General features: G+C 30.6%; 2 protein-coding genes across 2 annotated transcripts; both read left to right on the plus strand.

Annotated features, from left to right (window-relative positions):
- The first annotated feature begins 4,693 nt into the window (after positions 1-4,693).
- On the plus strand, positions 4,694-10,013 carry LOC132731155 (uncharacterized). The gene is made up of 2 exons (XM_060717281.1): positions 4,694-5,163; positions 6,086-10,013. The coding sequence occupies exons 1-2, from the start codon at positions 4,832-4,834 to the stop codon at positions 7,428-7,430; spliced, it is 1,677 nt and encodes a 558-aa protein (XP_060573264.1). The 5' UTR covers positions 4,694-4,831; the 3' UTR covers positions 7,431-10,013.
- Positions 10,014-15,998: 5,985 nt separating this feature from the next.
- LOC132731171 (uncharacterized) lies at positions 15,999-19,443 on the plus strand. The gene is made up of 2 exons (XM_060717298.1): positions 15,999-16,803; positions 17,645-19,443. Exons 1-2 carry the CDS (start codon positions 16,472-16,474, stop codon positions 18,876-18,878), a joined length of 1,566 nt encoding a protein of 521 aa, XP_060573281.1. The 5' UTR covers positions 15,999-16,471; the 3' UTR covers positions 18,879-19,443.
- Positions 19,444-24,336: the final 4,893 nt, after the last annotated feature.

The following is a 24,336-nucleotide window of genomic DNA, read 5'->3' on the forward strand; positions in this document are numbered from 1 at the left end:
TGAGATTTATCTACCTACAAAGTTTCATGTTGATATGTCTTGTTGTTTCAAAGCTATGTCCCGGACAAGAAAAGCGGACAGACGGATGTGCCAACAATTGGGGTTTATGTACTTTTTCTTTTATCTTTACGTGTCATTTTCCCCTTAAACCAGTAAAATTACCACATAAACCAGTCGGTTTATGGGATTTTCTTCTTTTTTTTTTAACTAAAATTATGGACGGAATGAAGTTCATAGACCATTGGATGTTCGCCCGGACGTTCTTATAAATTGGTACTTAAGTGACTATCCTATTGTATTCTCTATAGCCACATAAACCCAAAACGGAATGAATGACATCAAAAGAAATTTACTATTACCTATTGTTCTCATAGCATCCTAAGTACCTGTTTTTCAGTACGGACAGACGGACGGACGGACAAAGCGGCGACTATATGCTCACCCTTCGGGGAGCATAATAACAAAGCTTTATATTATAAATAGCTTTTTACCATAAATTTGAGTGTGTGAAAAGAAATCCAAACATAAGCTTACTGAGTTTTATTAAGAGTCAAACAATAAGTCCTTATCACAACATCCTTGGTCCAAGGTTATAAAGAAATTATTTGAGGTCAAACTCAGATTTAATGTATTTGATTGGTCAGAAGCTGGCACAGAATGTTCACTGATCAATGGAAATCCTTTGATTTGAGAAAAAGATTTATAACCTCCAGGCCTGTACTTCATTTATTATATCATTATAAATACTTACATGAACATAAATGTACCATTATGTTAAATATAGTCCCCGTATATATTTTACGATTCTATGAATGAAAACACAGATATTTAAAAGGTATTTGATCATAGTATAACCATTTCCATATAAAATCAGTAATTAAAAACAGTCAATTGCAATGGCATTATTCAAAATTCATTTGTTCTAAGAAAACCAACAATCCAAGACATACACTTCCATTTCAAAACATCTTAATTTTAATTATTGTAATATTGTAAGATCTGATCTTCATTGAATTTCATAAGTATTGCAAAACGATTGTAAATAAAATTTGTTGCTTTCTCTAACACATAAAACGTAGCCATTTTGAAAAAAAAATGCACTAATAGCTATGCATTTTAAGACAGAAAATAACTTTCTTTACAATATCATTGATTATGAGTAAGATGTTGTTATGAACAGCAGTATACAGTTGTTTAATTCAAGTAAATAACGCATTTCTAGATAAAAACATATAGAACATTATATTTAAAAAAAATGCCACAAAGAATCTATATTTGCATTGTATCAGAGAGAATAATTCTTAAATAGGTATGATAACTGTTCTCTTAAAGCATTTTCAACAATTTATACAAAATAATAATGTTTTATCAACTTAAATGATAATAGAAAAAACATCAAAAATTGAATCAGTATATAATTCACAGTGCTCATGAATTATCTTTATACACTATTTATTTATGATGTAAACAGATTTGGTTTCGTTATTTAAAAAATATACTTTGGCATTGTAGTTATTAAATCTATACAACAAAACAAAACTATATTTAAGCAACAGTGTGATGCTTTTTAAAGACAGGATCATATGGATGTGCTTTTCACAGAGTTCCGTGATTTATCGTCCCTCATGCACACTCTACTACCGCCAACATTTTTTCTGGTTACTGCCTCCCCTTGCTCACCAGTTGGTGTTTCTCGTCCACCATAACTAAAATCCATGTTCATCAGTTTGTCTTCTAATAGATTTAGTGATGTATAATCTTTGTTGATCATTCTAGAACTTAGAGTCATGTTCTCTGGCGTCTTATAGTCACGACGCTCTGAAAGAAATCAAACAACATTGTGCTGTTGACATTTTTATCTCTGACTTGTTCTAGTGACATTTAGCAAGCCTTTTCCCAACTAACATATCTATATGAAATCTATCAGTATAATCAAATATTATTAGTTATAAAAATTTATGACAGGTTATATGGCCCTATATAAACGGCTGTTTGGAAATATAACCCCAGCCGCAAGGCGAGGGTTACATTGCAAACAACCGTTTATATAAGGTCATATAACATTTAAAACACTTTTAATGTAATAAGCAAAGGTAATATTTGTTTTGATGAAACATAACCGCATTTAAAATTTAATCAATTTTTTCAACCCCTGGCTTTTGTATAAGCAAATATGTGTCCCAGTCTTAAAGGAATCATATATTCATTATAAGAAAATATGTCAATATTTAAGGTTTACATTAGATTTTAGATTGAACACAATTTTACAATATACATGTCATAGTTTCCGTGCAACTGTCACCTGTGTACACCCTCTGTTTTGTATAATAATACTTATAGATAAAAGTTCTTGTCGTGTGCCTTCATTTTACTTGCAAAAATATTAAACCTAAAGCTAATTGTAATTGTCTATATTTGGCCATTAACATTTTATGTGGCAACATTCGCCTTAAAGTATACAACAACAACTAAATCATTTACAAAACCAAGATATCAGCTTGCATACTGATCTGGTATCAAATATATATGACCTGACATTTATGGAGGCCAATTTACAAATTGTGATACCATAAAAATATCTTACCTTAAACACGCGACAGCCCGCATAGCTCAATTGGTTAGAGCTTATTCCTGGGCTGGCAAACTAAAATTACTTTTTCGAGGTCCCACGTATGGGTGCTTAAACACTTTGCACTTAAAGAACCAGGAGAAACTTCTGAAATCTGTGTATCTTTCTTATCTGTATCTTGCACAATCCTACAAAATCTAAAATGTCTAATACTCTTCTGGAGGACTCGCCCATATTGACAACGGGTGCCAATAAACTCAAATACCCACACACGTGCGAAAACATTATCCCCCAGTCTTAGAGTAATATCGGACCTCAAATACAGGCATTCGGCTCATTTGTCTTTAAAGTAACGGTAATGACCTCAACAGACGATATAATTTAGAAGTACAATGTAAACTTGGATGTGTTAGCAAATTTTAATGTATGAAGGCTACTATTTCTTGAATTCGTTTACCTTAATACTAGATTTACAGGATAAGACTTGTTCTATTTTGTATTTTTTGTTGTATAGACCTCCCGTCCACGATGACAAGTTATAGACTTCTAAATTACGATATGGTAATAAGCATAATCGTTGGAATGATATTCCAGAACAATGTAACCATAGTAGTAAGATGGAGTAAAGACGATGATTGAAAATCTCTTGGAGCCATATTTGTGGTATGTTCGAATCCCAATTTATTCTAAACAGGATTATAGACGAAGTTTTGTTTAAATGGAGGCTTTTCCTTGCTGTGATTATTTCTTATGACAAAAATATTCTTCACCATAAGACAGTACACAGAACAGACATAGGGTGCTCAGTTATTCCATTTATTCCAGATGTACTTGTTAAATATCCTGAATGCTTTCATCCTTGCTAAATTTATCCCGTGCCTTTGTTTACCTTTTAAAAAAATCTCCTAAATTGGTCAATATCAGCAATTATATAAAATTAACACATATTCCAGTAATAATATAGTCATAATTTTGCAACGGATCAATTTGGAAGGAAACGTTTTGAAGAGAAACCTGTTGTTTTATATAAAATAGAATAACAGTATGATTGCAAGTTTTGTACTACTTTAAAAATTGTAATCATATCTTTTATTTGTGTTCCTACCGTCTGCTGAGTCCTTAAAATTATCAACATAATGCGTGCTGGATTTTGATTTTGTTAAGAGATTATTTTACGATAATCTTACAAAACAGCAACTGGGAACTGGATAGTAACATTGTTCTTGTTGTGTAACGGGAGCTCATTTTATTATAATTGTTCCATTATAGACAAGACAATTGAGCTGAATGCCTATGACGGCAACATCAAACGCATGAAAAATATCTGACCTTTAACACATGGCAACATCTGACCTTAAACATATGAAAATATACGACCTGTAGCACATCACCTCATCTTATCTCAAACAAATGACAACATATTTCTTGTAACACACGATAAAGCATGGACAAGCTCCGGCCTTAAAACATTAAAACAAATTCTGACCTCATGAGAATATCCTACCTCATTGACCAATATCTTCCGTAAAACATATGACAAGCTCTGGCCTCAAAAACATATGACAATATCTAACCTCATAATCTCATTGGCAGATGATTACATCTGACCTCGGACATTTGCTGGCCTCTTCTCCAGTTAATGGACAACATTTGACCTGAGCCTGAATAATTAGTAATAAAAGGTTAATTTACCAGGTTTTAGCATAGCTATCAGTCGTTTGTCCGTATCTGACCTTAATCATATAACATTTTAGATAAGGAATCATATGCCAACATTTCATCACAAACTTGTGTTTAAACAAATGACAGACCTGAAACATCTGACCTGAAACTTTTAAAAAACATTTGACAGTTAACATCTGACATTTAACATGCCAGGAAATCTTATCTGTGGATTAACTTAAATTGACAAGACATTCACAAATAGGAAAAAATAGCGTTACTTGAATGGAAAAAATAATACTTATTTACAAACACAAAACAAGGTCAGGTCGTTTATTTGATTTAAACATTATACTGATATAAGATTAGAATGCAACATTAAATTAAGTTTACTTCATAAAGTATTATCACATTTTACCTTCCAAAGTCTGATACTTCAACTGTTTATCAGACAGCCGGGCACCGTGATTATAGGTAATTTAACGTCAACCGTCTTTATACATGTACCTTTAAATAAGTTGAATTTAGCTAGTGTACTGTTGCAACGTTAGATGTACGTAACCAGGAAGTAAACAACTATAAAATATTTGTGAATTCAAAATGGCGACTAGTTGTTCTGGATCAGATGAATTTGTCAACTTTAAATGTTGTTTATGTGAAAAGAAACATATAGTAAAGGAGGCAGACACATACTGTGTAGAATGTCAGGATTATTATTGTTCACCGTGTACAGACTTGCACAAAATGTTTCCTTCTGCTATGGGCGTGCATCAGTTTATAGACAAGTCAAGTTTCAACACAGTTAGCTTACAGAAATCGTTGCCAAGTTTTCCAGTTGAAAGGTGTGAAGCTCATAAAACCAAGTTGCTAGATATGTATTGTGCAGACCACGATGATATCGCTTGTGCGACCTGTATAGCTATTAAACACAGGTAAACTTTAATTATTCATTTGAATTCTTGAATTATTTAAAGCATATTGAATTGAACTGAAATAAAAAAAATAAATGTAGTAATAATGTTAAAATTGAAGTGAATTTGTCTGTTATACATTTAATAATTACGTTGATAATATTTAGTATAACAAATAACAACCACGATACACAGGCGTTAGGCACTTTTGCCATGCCAATAATGGTCAAATTATCATACAAAATCACCCCTTGAGCGTCAAGAACAAAATGACTATCCAGCACCCGTTTACTATATAAAATATATACTTAAATATACCTATATATAAAATATATATTTTATATAGTAAACGGGTGCTGTATAGTAATTTTGTTTCTTTATGATCGAGGGGTAATTAAATTTAAGAATAGTTGACCATTATTGCCATGGCAAATGTGCCGAACGCCTATGCCACGAAAGAATTGTACATGGATAATGTTGGCAATTGTGAGGTACATGACCCGACATGACATATATTTATTAAGCAGATAATAATCACTTAAATTTTATCAACATTTTTTTCTTTCAAGCAATATTTTATAAGAATATCCATCTGAAACATTTCTGTATTTCTTCTCTTTTATTATTATACAAGCATCAAGAAAACACTTTCAAATTTTGATATTTTGTCATGATAATTTTGCTCCACATTTATGACACATTTTGCTTCAATTTATACGAGATCAAAGTAAGTTAATCACGCCCAGTGTATACATTATCGCATGAATTCTAGAAATAAAAATATATTTAACGTAGCAATGAAAACTAAGAAACCAAGTAGACTTTGAAGTATGATTCTTATCTCTTTTTAATTATTGACACTGTCATAATAAATTACATTTTATCATATTTCACAAACTATTCCTTAAATTTTAATGATTTACCGGAACATCACAATTTTCAGAACATGTCAAAATATACACTCGGTACCAGATGAAGTTGATACCTTGTATCAGAAGACTGAGGTTGAAGATATAAAACAAGAGCTGCTTCGTATTAATACTAAAATGGAAGACATGGAAAAAGCAAAGAAACTTCTTATCAAAGAGCTTAATGCCCAGAAGGAGAAGGCAGCAGAGTCAATCAGACAATTCAGAAAAGAAATGGAAGAAATACTGGACACACTAGAAATGGCAACAATAATAACCCTAGAGGAAATGCACAAAAATGCCATAGAGAAGTTAGAAAATGAAAACAACAAACTTCAGAAACATATTAATGAACTCAAACTATCATCACAAAATCTAACAAAGTCAGCTGGAAATAAAGCACAAGAGTTTGTCGCTGTAAAAAAATCTCGGAAATATATCAATGAAGCCAATGAAGCAGAAGCAGCGTCTGTGACAAATTCATCAGATGTTAAAGTTGAATTCAATGCTGATTTGACAATGATAAATGCTTTGAAAGATTTCAAGACATTTGGATTTGTATCTTTAAGTGAGTCTGAAAAAATGAGGGACAAATTGTATGATGTAAAAAGCAAGAAACTGGTTAATATCAAACATGAAAATGATAGGACTGCATGCAATGTTTACGGTTCATGTTTCACAGATAATGGACTACTACTTCTAGCTGACCATAGAAACAAAGCATTAAAGCTTATTGATTTGTCCTCGGAATCCATGATAGATCGGCTAGATCTTGATGCATCTCCATTAAGTATTTGTCAAAAAGGCAAAAACGAATTTGCAATAAGTTTGAACAATCAAACCATTCAATTTGTTTCAATGGGAAACAAACTGAAAACCACCAAACAGTTGAAGGTAGATCATTACTGCCACGGACTGGCCTGCAGAGACGATAAATTATTTATCTCTGATCAAAGAACCTCAGTTTACATTTATGATATTAACGGCAGTATGTTACGTAAAATCACATTTGATAAACAAGGCAAAGCAATTTTCGGTAGCAACAGACATATCAGTGTAAGCAGTGATGACAAGATGATTTTTGTGACTGATTATTGTATTGGTGTGATTGTCCTTGACTTTGAGGGAAATCACAAGACAACAATTATTGATCCTGATTTTGTTTCCTTACAGGGTGTTTGTACGGACAAACGAGGAAATATATTTGTGTGTGGATGGGGACAGTCAAAAATTGTTCAGATCAATGAAAATTCTAGTGCAAAATTGGGTGTTCTAGGAGATGTTTGGAATAGTAGGTCTGCTAGCTTTAATTCGCAACAGAACAGACTGGTTGTTACCATTAATAACAGTGATAAAATAGAGGTGTATGACTTAGCATGAGTCAAAAAAACTGAAAACAAAATGATATCAAACGTAAACCCTATAACTTATTAAAGGCCCATTACGCCTAAAAATGCCGATATTTTTTTTAATATTATATTATATTTTTGGTGTCCTGTCACAATTTTTTTAAACAGTTACTCATTTGCCATATTGCTGAACCATCTTTTGATTCATTTTGCATTTAAGCGGTAAGTTCGTTTATACATATAAAATTATATTGATTAAATGTTTCATATGGAAGTCAAAATATCACTGAAGTGTTTTTATTTCGCTACCTTAGTCACAAATTATTTCAGAGCTATATTCTTCATGTGATAACCATCTTACATATTCAAATGCTTTATTTCTGGGGCTAAATGTGCTTTTTAAAGTTTTGTGCAATTTGCGCTTATTTCATTTACAAATATTTTACATCAAAGAAGAATTCAAATTCTTATAATGAAAAAATTCTAGAGCTATGTAAATTTATTATCATTATTTATTATTGTTATTTTAGTTTTAATTGAAAGGATAATGCCTTTTCCATCATCAAAGAATTTTACATTATGTTATAAATAATAATAATAATAGTAATAACATGTTATCTTGTTGTTTCAGTGTGCATATATAATGGGGATTTGATGACATTGTATATATTTTGTAGGTTTTATTTTGTGTTATAAAATCATATATCATCATGTATTTGTTCATACTGAAAGTATGCTTTGATTCAGATAGTTTTATTAAAAATCTCTAAATGTTTAGCTTAGATGCTGCATAAAACTGTTAAATATCAGGAAGTGAGTGTGTCTGTACAAGCTTCCATTTTGTTCCTTGTATTAAAATAGTATTGGTGAGACAATCTGTAAAAGAAACATTTGAATTCTGGTATGCTTAAATAAAATATATTCATTTGATTACCAAATTGTCAGAGTTGTAAATAAAGCGTTGTTTAAAATTAAGGTGTGACTGATATTTGTTTAGCTCACCTGTCACAAAGTCCGTCCGTCCGTCCGGCGTCCGTAAACTTTTACTTTAAACGACATCTCCTCATAAACCGCTAGGCCAATTTCATCCAAATTTCACAGGAATGGTCCTTTGGTGGTCACCTTTAAAAATTGTTCAAAGAATTTAATTCCATGCAGAACTCTGGTTGCCATGGCAACCGAAAGAATAAACTTAAAATATCTTCTGTTAAAAAACCCAAAGAGGTAGAGCTTAGATATTTGGCATGAAACATCTTCTGGTGAGTGTCTACCAAGTTTGTTCAAATAAAAGCCATTTGATAAAATTATTTTTTCTTATATGTCTAAAGTAAAAACTTTAAAAATCTTCTTTTAAATAACCTATAGAGCTAGAGCTTAGATATTAAACATGTAACATATTCTAGTGTCTACCAAATTTGTTCAAATAAAAGCCCCAGGGTTAAATTGGCCCTGCCCGGGGTTCTGATTTTCCTCATAATTATGTCTATAGTAAAAACTTAAAAAATCTTCTTTTAAATAACCCATAGAGCTAGAGCTTAGATATTAAACATGTAACATATTCTAGTGTCTACCAAATTTGTTCAAATAAAAGCCCCAGGGTTAAATTGGCCCTGCCCGGGGTTCTGATTTTCCTTATATGTCTATAGTAAAAACTTAAAAAATCTTCTTTTAAAAACCCCTAGAGCTAGAGCTTAGATATTTATCATGAAACATCTTCTAATGGGTGCCTATCAAGTTGGTTAAAAAAAGCCCCTGGGTTAAAATTAGCCCGCCCCAAGGGCCTATAATTATACAGGTGACCGATTTCGGGGCCATCATGGCCCTCTTGGTTAATAAATCAGCGCACAGTTTTGTTTGAATGGATTACAAATTGTATATCGACATTTTTAATTTAGACACATTGACAGGTTTTTTCGTAGTTATATGTAGATGTGTTTCATTTATGGCTTTATTAAGAGATCTAAAACATTTATGTTACTACAGTGTATATCAATTACCACAACACAGTTGTGGAATTGTTATCGGCGATGACTTGTTACGGAGGATATATTCCACACTTAATTATCAGAAAATTGTTTTACTCAGAACAAGAACATTGGTTGTAATAACACATTTTATACAGAAAAATAATCGGATTTTAAAGGTCGAAAACGTATGTTTAATATATATTCAATGTTCTGGGTTTTGTAAATGCACGCTTGTATGATTGAATGTATGTTTTATGGGGGTTTACATTACTGTAAGGTTTTGATATTATCTAGCTCTTGTTTAACTTAAAGTCGATCTTTTTATCAAGAAAACATGTGTCGGCCATAACAGGAATTACATGTACACGTAATTGAATTACCGGGTAGTGTGGCCTATTGCAATGAAGTTAAAATGAAATTTCATACTCTTTTTTTTCCATTCTAAAAATATTTATTATTAATCTTATTTTATCTTATCTTATTATTTATTTATGAAGTATACAGTAAATGAATATTCTTTTACAACTGTATAGTTTTTTGTTTGTTATTGTCATGAAACTATTGTTTACGTACATGCGATATTCTGGTTTTGTTTGTTTATTGTCAAGCAGCTATATTATATTTGTGAATACAATGCATTAATGCATTATAAATGATGTTCTTTGTAATTATTTTTTGTTCTTTTCTGTTCATAATCTAGCTCTTGCTTCTTCTTTGCGGTGCATGTTTAAGAGATGGGTTTTCAATATTACGTCAAAATTAAACTAAAGTAGAACTGATAAAGCCAGGTAATAACTTTGAAGCTTTGTTAGCGAAACAAGTCCCATCGGTCCTTCAAGCAGAAACTCCAGTAAAAGGAACGTCCATCTTTAAGAAAATTCAAAAGTAGATGTCAAAGCTTAAGCGCTAAAGATTGGACCTAATTTAAAATAAAACATTCTAGAAATGACAATTGACATTACATCTTATGATAAATGTTGAAATCCCAAATGTTTGTAAATGGTTATGTTTTCTGCTGTCAAATGGAACTTTTCAACAAAACAGTTAACATTTTTATTTTAGCACTGTATTAAACATAGAAAACATTTCTAAACAGTAATTCAATCGCAGGACTTTATCACACTTATAAATGATGAAAGACAAAAGGAAGCAGTTTGATTTGCAAAACATTAAGGTGTTACACATTTAAACAACATTTTCAATTTCAAAGTTTCAAATCTTAATATAATACAATGTATACATAAACATTGTTATCTTTTATCACAGAAAACATGGAGCAAATATCAATGAGAAGTAAGATATCTGGAATATTCAAACATGACAACCTAAGTGGTTAAGTTGTCAGTCTAAGGTTCAAGAACAATAAATGTAACTATAATCACATTTTCCCCTTTGACACAGTTACCAGTTTGCCCTTGAACAGAGTTTCAGAATGAGATATGTCGCTCTTATTCATTATCCCAAATCAAACCAAAATAACAAAGCTTTACATTATAAATAACTTTATACAATACATTTAAGTGTGTAAAAAGACATACAAACTTAAGCTTACTGATTCTTACTAAGAGTCAAGCAATAAGTCCTTATGACAACATCCTGAGTTCGAGGTTATAAAGAAATTCTTTGAGGTCAAACTCAGATCTCAGGTATTTGATTGGTCAGAAGCTGGCACAGAATGTTCACTGATGAATGGGAATCCTGATATTTGAGTAAAAATTTATAACCTCCAGGCCTGTACTTCATTAACTAGCTCATTAAAAATACTTGCAAGAACATAAATGTACCATTATATTAAATATAGTCCCGTATATATATTACAATTTTATGAATGAAATCACAGGTGTTTAAAAAAATATTTGATCATAGTATATCCATTTACAACAAAAACAGTCTACAGCAATGGCATTATTCAACATTCATTTAATTTAAGAAAACGAACAATGAAAGACATGTATACACTATCATTGCAAAACATCTTAATGTAATGAAATATATTGTAAGATCTGATCTTCTTTCATTTGTATTGCAAAATGAGTGTAAATAAAATTTGTTGTTTTCTGATACATAAAACTTAGCCATTATGAAATACAATTTGCACTTATCTGCATTTTACAAATCTAAAACAGAAATGAACTTTTGTCCAATATCATTGATTATGAGTAAGATGTTGTCAAAAATAGCGGTATACAATTGCAGTAAGGGTTGACTGCAAAACTGCAGTAACTTATATGAAATAAAGGAGGACTTACAGCAGTTTTGCAATCAATCCTCGACTTGTGAAATTCAAGTAAATAACGCATTTCTAGATAAATACTTATAGTACATAATGTATTACATTATATCGAAAAAATGCCACAAAGAATTTATATTTGCATTGTATCAGAAAGAATAATTAATTCTTAAAAAGGTATAACTGATCTGTTAAAGCATTAACAATTTATATAACAATAATAATGTTATGACAATGCTTTATCAATTTAAAATGATAATAGAAAATAACATCAAAAAGTGAATAAGTATATAATTCATAGAGCTCATGAATTATCTATACACTATTTATTTCTGATATAAGCAGATTTGGTTTTGTTATTTCAAAAATCAACTTTAACAATCTATACAACAAAACAAAACTATATTTAAGCAACAGTATGATATTTTTTTTAAAAACAGGAGCATATATTTTCGGTGTGCTCCTCACAGAATTCCGTGATTTATCGTCCCTCATGCTCACTCTACTACCGCCAACATTTTTTCTGGTAATTGCCTCCCCTTGCTCACCAGGTGGTGTTTCTCGTCCACCATAACTAAAATCCGTGTTCATTAGTTTGTCTTCAGTTAGATTTAGTGATGTATAACCTTTGTTGATCATTCTAGAACTTAGAGGTATGTTCTCTGGAATCTTTATGTCCACGACGCTTTGAAAGAAATCAAACTAGATTTTATTGTTGACATTTTCATGCAATAAAAGATAATCTTATATCCTGAATTATGTTGTCTTTTATCAAAATATCAAGAAATTTATTACCTGTCTTCAAATTCTCTTACATAATAAAAATTACAACAAAACCCGACACCCTGACCAGTGCCCTATCAACATTTTAAATTCATTTTCCTAGTTGACAAATCTATATGAAGAAGTCAGTTTAAACAAATATAATAATTTATAATCAAACAAACGTTACCTTTCAATTCCAAGAAAATATCATTAACTATCATTTTATACAAGAGCATGCCAATAATTCCTATTATCTATGAAAATTAACTCATAAACAATACTATGCTCATGATGGCTTTGGCTCATGTGAAACATAAGGTCTGAATTTCAGTCAGATTGTGTGTATTTCAAACAATTCAGGCATGTTCGAGCTATATAAAGAAGAATACGAGTACTATCTTCGCTAACCAAAATAAGGACATTTATTGTCCACTTTACAATGACTTACAGGTACAGACAATGCCTGGAATGGTTAAAACAATTTTCCATATTGTTGTGTTTTCTTCATTTTTATGTCACCAAAAATGTCACGTCTACCTTTCTTGTCTGCTTGTTTTCTCTGTAGCTCTTTTTCTACTCGGATTCCAAGAAATGTCTTAAAGTTTTTTTATAATATTTAAATAAAAAATGAAAAATCACAAAATGACTGTTAAAAAATGTAATACAAAGAACAGTCTCTGAATCCCATTAAATCTGTATGTTTACCAGTTCTAACACTTTGTTTGTCCTCCCAATTGACTATAACAAAGTAAACCCCTCTGTCTCACAGTTCTCTATTCCTAAATAAGGGCTTGCTTGTGTACCAGCAAATTGCGAGGAGCTTTTGGCCGCTTTCTCACACGCCTGTTGAATTCACAAGTGTGATGTTAAGGTCTGGTGACTTGGAATGCAGGACTTGCTGGAACTCGAGGAAGCCCTTATTCCGGAATGGAGAAATATTTACCAAGCCTTCACTACGTCATAACCATGAGACAGGTGTTTACACTTTGTTATAGTCATGGGATGACACAGAAAGTATTAGAACTGGTTATTACACAGAATCAGTTGGATTTAGAGACTTAAATTTTCATTTTGTTACGATATTAACGTCATTTTGTGAATTTTCATTTTGCAGTAACATATTTGTTTTGTTATTTTATCTATTTTCTTGTTTATGAATTGGAAGTAGAATTCTAGATAAATAAGTATTATATGTTGAATTTTGTATACAAAATCTGTTCACAAATAACCAAGTTTTACCGAAAAATGTAAGTGTCGGGTTATAAGTGCCTCTGAGTGTATGTATATAAATACTTTAGTTTGAGATTAATTATTAATTTAAATCTAAAATAAAATAAAATAAATATATATATATATATATATATATATATATATATATATAATATATATATATATATATATATATATATATATATATATGAACATATTTATTAAGTGTTTGTACATTAATAAGAAAAAAGGAATGAAACAACCAATTGACAAAACCAACATATAACCTCGCATACGTGATCTGGCATCAAATATATATGACCTGACATTTACGGAGGCCAATTTACATATTGTGATACCATAAAATTATCTTACCTTAAACACGCGACAGCCCGCATAGCTCAATTGGTTAGAGCTTATTCCTGGGCTGGCAAACAAAAATTACTATTTCGAGGTCCCATGCACAATCCTACAAAATATAAAATGACTAAACTCTTCTAGAGGACTCGCCCACATTGGCAACGGGTGGCGAGTATAAATAAACTCAAATACACACACACGTGCGAAAACATTATACCCCAGTCTTAGAGTAATATCAGACCTCAAATACAAGCATTCGGCTCATTTGTCTTTTTAGTAACGGTAATGACCTCAACAGATAATAGAATTTAGAAGTACAATGTAAACTTGGATGTGTTAGCAAATTGTAATGTATGAAGGCTTCTATTTCTTGAAATCGTTTACCTTAATACTAGATTTACAGGATAAGACATGTTCTATTTTGTATTTTTTGTTGTATAGACCACGATGACAAGTTATAGACTTCTAAATAACAATATGATAATAAGCATAATCATTGGAATGATATTCCAGAACAATGTAACCATAGTAGTAAGATGGAGTAAAGACGATGTTTGAAAATCTCTTGGAGCCATATTTGTGGTATGTTCGAATCCCAATTCATCCTAAACAGGATTATAGACGAAGTATTGTTTAAATGGAGAAATTTTCTTGCTGTGATTATTTCTCATGACAATAATATCCTTCACCATAAGACAGTATACATAACAGGCAAACGGTGCTCAGTTATTCCATTTATTCTAGAAGTACTTGGTAAATATCCTGAATGATTTCATCCTTGCTATCTATAGCCGTGCCTTTGTTCACCTCTTAAATAATTTCCTAAATTGGTCAAAACCAACAATAATATAAAATTTACACATATTCTATTAATAATATTGTTATAGTTTTGTAACAGATCAGTTTTGATGGAAATGTTTTGAAGAGAAACCTGATGTTTTGTAAAAGAAAGAAGTATGGTCTGATTATATGTTTTGTATTACTTTGGAATATTTTATCATATCTTTAATTTGTGTAGTACAACTAAATCCTACCGTCTGTTGAGACCTAAAAATTATCAACATAACGCGCGTGCTGGATTTTGATTTTGTTAGAGATTATTTTGCAATAATGTTACAATGGGTAATATTGTTCTTCATGATCAACGGGGTATTATTCAATGATAGACAAGACAATTGAGCCGAATGCCTGTGACCTCGAATGTATGACATTATCTGACAAGATGGCAACATCAAATGCTTGAAAAATATCTGACCTTTAACATATGACAACATCTGACATTGAACATATGACAACATCTGGTCTTTAACACATGACAACATCTGACCTTTAACATATGACAACATCTGATCTTTGACATATTACAACATCTGATCTTTAACATATGACAACATCTGATCTTTGACATATTACAACATCTGATCTTTAACATATGATAACATCTGATCTTTAACATATGACAATATCTGATCTTTAACATATGACAACATCTGACCTTAAACATATGGCAACATCTGACCTTTAACATATGACAACATCTGATCTTAAAAATATGACAACATCTGATCTTTAACATATGACAACATCTGATCTTTAACGTATGACAACATCTGATCTTTAACATATGACAACATCTGATCTTTAACACATTACAACATCTCTTTAACATATGAAAATGTAAGACCTGTAGCTCATTACCTTATCTTATTTCAAACATTTCTTGAAACACACGACAAAGTCTTACTTAAAACATAAGACAGTATTTGACCCCAAACACTATGACAAGGTCTGGGACAAATTCTGATAAATATCTGACTTTAAACATATGACAGCATCTGACTCTAAACATATGTCATGTTCTGGCCTCAAAAATATATAACAAATTCTTACCTCATGACAAAATTTGACCTAAAACATATGACTATATATTATCTCATTGACAAATGATTCATCGGACGTCGGACATTACATTTAAATGTTATTCCAGTCATTGGACAACGTCTGACCTGAATAATTCGTTTTCACAAGGTTTTAGCATTTGACAGTATCTGACCTTAATCATATAACATATCAGATATAGGATCAATTGACAGCATTTTATAACAAACATGTGCTTAAACAAATGACAAAGACCTGAAACATCTAACAACATCTGACATGAAACATGCCAGAAAATCTGAGTGGAAAATTATAAATAGGGAAAAAAGCGTTATTGGAATGGAAATAATAATACTTGTTTACAAACACAAAACAAGGTCAGGTCGTTTATTTTATTTAAACATTGTCGATATAAGATTAGAATGTAAGATTAAATTAAAGTTAAATCACATTTTACCTTCCAAAGTCTTATACTTAAACTTTTTATCAGATAGCCAAAACAGTATTTAAGGGCACCGTGATTATAGGTAATCTAACACCAACCGTCTTTATACATGAACCTTTAAATAAGTTCAAGCTATTAAGTTTAGCTAGTATACGTGTTGTAACGTTAGATGTACGTAACGAGGAAGTAAACAACTATAAAATATTTGTGAATTCAAAATGGCGACTGGTTGTTCTGGATCAGATGAATTTGTCAATTTTAAATGTTGTTTATGTGAAAAGAAAAATATAACAAAGGTGGCGGATACTTATTGTGTGGACTGTCAGGATTATTATTGTTCACCATGTACAAACTTGCACAAAATGTTTCCTTCTGCTGTGGGCGAGCATCATTTTATAGACAAGTCAAGTTTCAACACAGTTAGCTTACAGAAATCATTGCCAAGTTTTCCAGTTGAAAGGTGTGAAGCTCATAAAACCAAGTTGCTAGATATGTATTGTGCTGACCACGATGAAGTAGCTTGTGCGACCTGCATAGCTATAAAACATAGGTAAAATTACTTAATTGAATGTTTTAATTATTTAAAGCATTGAATTGAATTGAAGTAAAAATAAATACAGTAATAATGTACTGTACTTGAATGTACATTTACATTAAATTAAAGCGAATTGGTCTGTAATACATTCAACAATTACGTTGATAATATTAAGTATCATTTATAACAGCCTCGAAAGAATTATACATGGTGTGAGGTACATGATCCAAAATATCATATATTTATAAAGCAGATACTATATTGTTCTAAAAAAAGTATATTTCGTATGATCATAAACAAGTTCATGATACATCACTTAGAACTGTTTTCAATATTTAACTTTCCAACAATATTTTATAAGAATACCCAGCTGATACATTTCTATAGTTTATTTTTTCAATATTTTAAATATTTATGAAAAATGTCCACATTGTATAGACCACTTCACTTTAAAGACAATTTATATTTTTTACAAGCATTAAGAAAGCACTTTCAAATTTTGAAATTTTTATTGATAATTTTGCTCCATTTTAAGAATATGACAAACAAGACCGACAAGGAAAGGCGGCGCTCAATGAACGCATGAAGATTCATTTTGCTTCAATTTATTAGAGATAAAAGTTAGTTTATTAGTTTATGTATACATGAACAATTATCGAATGAATTCTAGAAATGAGAATATATAAAACGAAAGCCGTGTTCTATAAACTAAGAAACCATGCAAGCAGGTAACTTTGAAAGATGTGTCTAATCTCTTTTTTCAATGATGGAAACAGACAAAATACATGTATATTTCATTTTATCACATTTCACAAACTATTCCTTGAGTTTCAATAATCTACAATATAATTTTCAGAACATGTCAAAATATACACTCGGTACCAGAAGAAATTGATACTTTATATCAGAAGACTGAGGTTGAGGATATAAAACAAAAGATGCTTCGTATAAAAATTAAAATGGAAGGCACAGAAAAAGCAAAGAAACTTCTTATCAAAGAGCTTAATGTCCAGAAGGAGAAGGCAGCAGAGTCAATAAGGCAATTCAGAAAAGAAATAGAAGAAGTACTGGACACACTAGAAATGGCAACAATAACAACTTTAGAGGAAAAGTACAAAAATGCCATAGAGAAGTTAGAAAACGACACCAACAAACTACAGAAACATATTGATGAACTCAAACGATCATCACAAAAACTAACAAAGTCAGCTGGAAATAAAGCACAGGAGTTTGTCAATGTAAAAACTTCTAAGAAACAAATCACGGAAGCTTATGAAGCAGAAGCATTGACAAATACATCTGCTGCTAAAATTGAATTCAATGCTGATTTGACAATGATAAATGCTTTTAAAGACTTCAAGACATTTGGATTGGTGTCAGTGAGTGAATCTGAAAATATGAGAGACAAATTGTATGATGTAAAAAGCAAGAAACAGGTTTACATCAAATATGAAAATGATAGGCAGACATGTAATGTTTATGCTTCATGTTTCACAGATGATGGACTATTATTTCTAGCTGACTATAGCAACAAAGCATTAAAGCTTATTGATTTGTCATCGGAATCCATGATAGATCGGCTAGATCTTCATGCATCTCCATTAAGTATTTGTCAAATAGGCAAAAACGAAATTGCAATAAGTTTGGACAATCAAACCATTCAATTTGTTTCAATGGGAAACAAACTGAAAACCGCCAAACAGTTGAAGGTAGATCATTTTTGCCACGGACTGGCCTGCAAAGACGATAAATTGTTTATCTCAGATCAAAGAACCTCAGTTTACATTTATGATATGAATGGCAGTATGTTACGTAAAATCACATCTGATAAACAAGGCAATACAATTTTCAGACACAACAGACATATCAGTGTTAGCAATGATGGCAAGATGATTTATGTGGCTGATTGTACAAAAGGTCTGATTGTCCTTGACCTTGAGGGAAATTACAAGACAACAATTACTGATCCGGATTTTGTTTTCTATGGGGAATTTGTACGGACAAACGAGGAAATATATTTGTGTGTGGATGGGGGCAGTCAAAAATTGTTCAGATCAATGAGAGTTCTGGTGCAAAAATGGGTGTTCTAGGAGATGTTTGTAATAGTAGGTCTACTAGCTTTACTTCACAACATAACAGACTGGTTCTAACCATTGATAACAGTGATAAAATAGAGGTGTATGACTTAGCATGAGTCAAATAAACTAAAATCAAAATGATGTCAAACGTAAACCCTATTACTTATTAAAGGCCCATTACGCCTAAAAATGCCGACATATTTTTTAAAAATATTATTTTATATTTTGGTGTCCTGTCACAATTTTCAAACAGTTACACATTTCCCATATAGCTGAACCATCTTTTGATGTATTTTGCATTTAAGCTGTAAGTTTGTTTATACATATAAAATTATAGTGATTAAATGTTTTATATGGAAGTCAAAATATCACTAAATTGTTTTTATTTCGCTACCTTAGTCACAAATTATTTCAGAGCTATATTCTTCATTTGATAACGATCTTACATTTTCAAATGCATTATTTCTGGGGCTAAATGTGCTTTTTAAAGTTTTGTGCAATTTGCGCTTATTTCATTTACAAATATTTTACATCAAAGAAGTATTCAAATTATTATAATGAAAAGATTTCTAGAGCTATATAGATTCATTAATATTAGTTATTATTGTTATTTTAGTTCTAATTGAAAGGATAATGCACTTTCCATCATCAAAGAATTTTACATTATTTTATAAATAATAGTAATAACATGTTATCTTGTTGTTTCAGCGTGCATATATAATGGGGATTTGTTGTTTCAGTGTGCATATATAATGGGGAATTGTTGTTTCAGTGAGCATATATAATGGGGATTTGTTGTTTCAGTGTGCATATATAATGGGGATTTGTTGTTTCAGTGTGCATATATAATGGGGATTTGATGACATTGTATATATTTTGTAGGTTTTATTTTGTGTTATTTAATCATATATCATCAGGTGTTTGTTCATACTGAAAGTATGCTTTGATTCAGATAGTCTTATTAAAAAATCTCTAAATGTTTAGCTTAGATGCTGCATAAAACTGTTAAATATCAGGAAGTGAATGTGTCTGTTCAAGCTTCATTTTGTTCCTTGTATTAAAATAGTATTGGTGAGACAATCTGTAAAAGAAACATTTGAATTCTGGTATGCTTAAATAAAATATATACATTTGATTACCAAATTGTCAGAGTTGTAAACAAAGCGTTGTTTAAAGTTACCCATGACTGATATGTTTTTAATGAATCAGCGCACAGTTTTGTTTGAATGGATTCAAATTGTTTATCGACATTTTTAATTAAGACTATTGACAGGTTTTTTTCATAGTGATATGTAGATGTGTATCATTAATGGCTTAAATAAGAGATCTGAAACATTTATGTTACTACAGTGTATATCAATTACAACAACACAATTGTGGCAATGTTATCAGCGATGACTTGTTACGGAGGATATATTCGACACTTAAAAATTGTTTTACTCAGAACAAGAACATTGGTTGTAATAACACATTTTATACAGAAAAATAATCAGATTTTATAGGTCGAAAACTTATGATTAATACATATTATGTGTCTCAATGTTCTGGGTTTTGTAAATGCACGATTGTATGACTGTATGTATGTTTTATGGGGGTGTACATTACTGTAAGGTTTTGATATATTTAGCACTTGTTTAACTTAAAGTCGATTTTTTATCAATGAATACAATGTTTTGGTCATAACAGGAATTGCATGTACACGTAATTTAAATAGTGTGGCCTACTATAATGATATTAAAATCCATGTTCATACTCTAAATGTTTTGTTTCCATTCTTAAACTATTCTTTTTTTATTATAAAGTATAAAGTAAATGTACATTTTTTCACAATTGTATGGTTTTTGTTTGTTTATTATCATTAAACTGTTGTAAACGTAAATGTGATATTCTGGTTTTGTTTGTTTGTTGTCATGCAGCTATTATATATGTTAATATAATGTATTGTAGATGATGTTCTTTGTACAAGTCGTAATGAAATTTCCGTTCTATTCTGTTCATAATTTTTTGCTTTATTTTTTGGTCCATGTAAAGAAAATTATGTAACATACAGTATTACTTTAATTGCATAGTATTTTATTTTATAAAAATATCCAAATAGATACATTTCTTTGTTTTTGTCAATATTTGAAATACTGAATATTTTTCAAAATTCATTTGTTCTAAGAAAACGAACAACCCAAGATATACACTACCATTTCAAAACATCTTAATATTATGAAATATATTGTAAGATCTGATATTCTTTCATTAGTATTACAAAACGATTGTAAATAAAATTTGTTGTTTTCTAATACATAAAAGTGTTGCCATATTTAAAATACAATTTACAATTATCTGTATTTTACAAGTCTGTAAGACAGAAATGAACTTTTGTACAATATCATTGATTCAGATGATCAAAAATAGCAGTATACAGTTACAGTTTGAGGGTTGACTGAAAAACTGCAGTAACTATAAGAAATAAAAAAGGTCTTACAGCAGTTTTGCAATAAACTCTCGACTTGTCAAATTCAAGTAAATAACACATTTCTAGATAAATACATATAGTACATTATATCGAAAAATGCCACAAAGAATTTATTTTTGCATTGTATCAGAGAGAATAATTCTTCAATCGGTATCATAACTGTTCTCTTAAAGGACCTTCAACAATGGATATAAAATAATAATGTTGTTACAATGTTTTATCAATTTAAAATGATAACAGAAACAAACATCAAAAAGTGAATCAATATATAATTCATAGTTCTCATGAATTATCTATACACTATTTATTTATGATGGTTTCGTTATTATCAAAATCAGCTTTAACATTGTAGTTATTGAATCTTTACAACAAAACAAAACTATATACATTGTATCAGCAACAGTATGATTTTGTTTAAGCACAGGAGCATTTTTTGGGTGTGCTCCTCAGAGTTTCGTGATTTATCGTCCCTCATGCTCACTCTACGACCGTCAACATTTTTTCTGGTTACTGCCTCCCCTTGCTTCCTCGTCCACCATAACTAAAATCCATGTTCATCAGTTTGTCTTCTGTTAGATTAAGTGATGTATAACCTTTGTTGATCATTCTAGAACTTATAGGCATGTTCTCTGGAATCTATATATCCACCACACTCTGAAAGAAATCAAACTAGATAAGTGTACTGTTGAAAGTTTTATGCAATAAAATATAATCTTATATTCTGATTTATGCGACTTTTTAAAAAATATCAAGAAATTCAATACTTGTCTTCAAATTCTATAACATAATGGAAATAACAACAAATCCTCGACACCCTGACCTGTCCTAACTACATTTTACATTCATTTTCCTAGCTGATAAATCTAAATGAGGAAATTAGTTTAATCAAATATAATAATTTATAATCAAACAAAAGTTACTTTCAATGCCAAGAATTATATTATTTACCATCATTTTACACAAGTGCATGCCAATTATTCTAATCATCTATGAAAATCAGCTCCTAATTAAATAACACCATGCTTTTGCACGCCTTTGGCTGATGTAAAACATAAGGTCTGAATTTCTGTCAGATTGTGCTTATTTCTGTCAGATTGTGCTGATTTCAAACAATTAATTTTTGCAATTAGAAGTTGATTCCATTTTGTTTGAAGGCAATCGGTTTTATGGTGGTTTGAGTGGAATGTTATTTTACCGAATACTGCGACAAGTATTTTAACAACAGAAACTTTCGTCGAGGTGTTATTGGTTTATTGATAGGAATGTAAACACACTGGTTGGTCAGACGAGGATTTTGAAGAAATTCAACAAAATAGAAGATTCATCTCCCTATAAATCAATTAACAATAGCTCTTCATTTTTAACCTTTTATATCTTGGACTCGCATGAACATGATGTTAATGAATTTCCTCATACCCTATGATACCTGTCTAAAATGCAGGTAACAGTCTTCCATTAATAAATAATGTTTCAATATATCAACATGCCATGCAAATTTATTCATGATTTTAAATGTACCATTATTTTTGTTAACGCGTATAACAAACAAATCCTGAATTTGGTCTTTTAGAAATTCATCCCAAATTTTTCATTCCAGTGTGTGTTCTTCTTTCAGTATTTATCTGAGACTTAAAATATAGCTACTGTATCTTAAGTCCAAGGCATCAAAAGAAACCATTTTTCTTAATTTGATAGTAAAAATGCCTGTTATATTACAATATTAGTCTCTTTTGTTTTTATTTTTATATGCTGTTTGTATATTTGTTACAATTATAATAAAAAGCAGACTTTGTTCAATTTGACTACTGTTTTGTATGTTTCAAACAAAATACATTTAATATTTTTTTATTTTTAGCAAGCCGATTATAGTTCATGATGAGCAATGCCTTCGTCCGCCCATTCATCTATGATATACATGTACAATTCTGGTAAAATCACCCATTTGAAATTACCCATTGAAAAGTTAAAAAGAATATGTCTACTAGTTCATCGTCACTTGCTGCATTTCTTGCACGGATGCCATTTGATGCTTTGCATCAATGCCTTTCTTGTTTAACATGATATACCATTTGGCGCGAAACATGTAACGGACATTTTCAAAATAAAGTCGATTTGGCTTATTTACATGTGGATTTTAACATTTCCTACAATGATAAGTTGTTGATATTTGTAGAAAGTGAGTAGCATTATAGGTGAAAGTGTTCATGTTTTGATATTTTTTATCATCTAATATTACTGACTAAAGTAGTAACACAAACAGAACAATGTTGCACTACTGTCTACAAGTCTTGTAAGTCTTGTGTGTATTGGAATTACTTTCCTTACCAGGTAGGCATCAGTGAAAGCATTTTTTTAATTTAATATATGGCCCCTCTGTCATGGACAGTGCATACGATAAGTATAATTATGCAAATTTAAATGATTTACAAAACATCCGGAATAATGGCTAGTCCTAATCTAAATAGCGCAGAAATGATTTGGTAAGGTATCTGTAATGAGAGCATTTTTTGCGCAGACCTTCTCAATTGCTGCATTGCAGCAACATTTGTACTTGTATTGTATAAGTTTTCTTTAATTTTGTGATAAAAAAATCTTTTTCTGAGCCTTTAAAATTCATGAATGTTAATTTAATGTTACTTGAGTGTCATCTGACATGATATGATTACAAAAAGCCTTTTGTCTCAAGTTTAAGATTATTTTATTTATGAATGTTAATTTAATGTTGCATCGAATGTCATCTACATGTACAAGATTAAAAAAACAAAAAGAGAAAATAAGAATCCCAAAAGAAAGTCAAATTCTGCAAAATTGGAAATGTTGCAGGCTCGGTTTATGTCTCATGTAAAAGAAATATGCTCGAAAATTTTTGCAAATAAAAATATAATTATAAAAATGTCCTTGTCTTAATGTTAAAAGCAAAGGTTATATTTGTTCTGATGAAACATAACCGCATTTAAGATTTTATCAATCTTTTCAACCCCTGGCTTTTGTGTAAGCAAATAA

Source organism: Ruditapes philippinarum, unplaced genomic scaffold, assembly GCF_026571515.1.
Source record: "Ruditapes philippinarum isolate M1 unplaced genomic scaffold, ASM2657151v2 ctg1864_1_1_1_1, whole genome shotgun sequence".
Classification (NCBI taxonomy): Eukaryota; Metazoa; Mollusca; class Bivalvia; order Venerida; family Veneridae; genus Ruditapes; species Ruditapes philippinarum.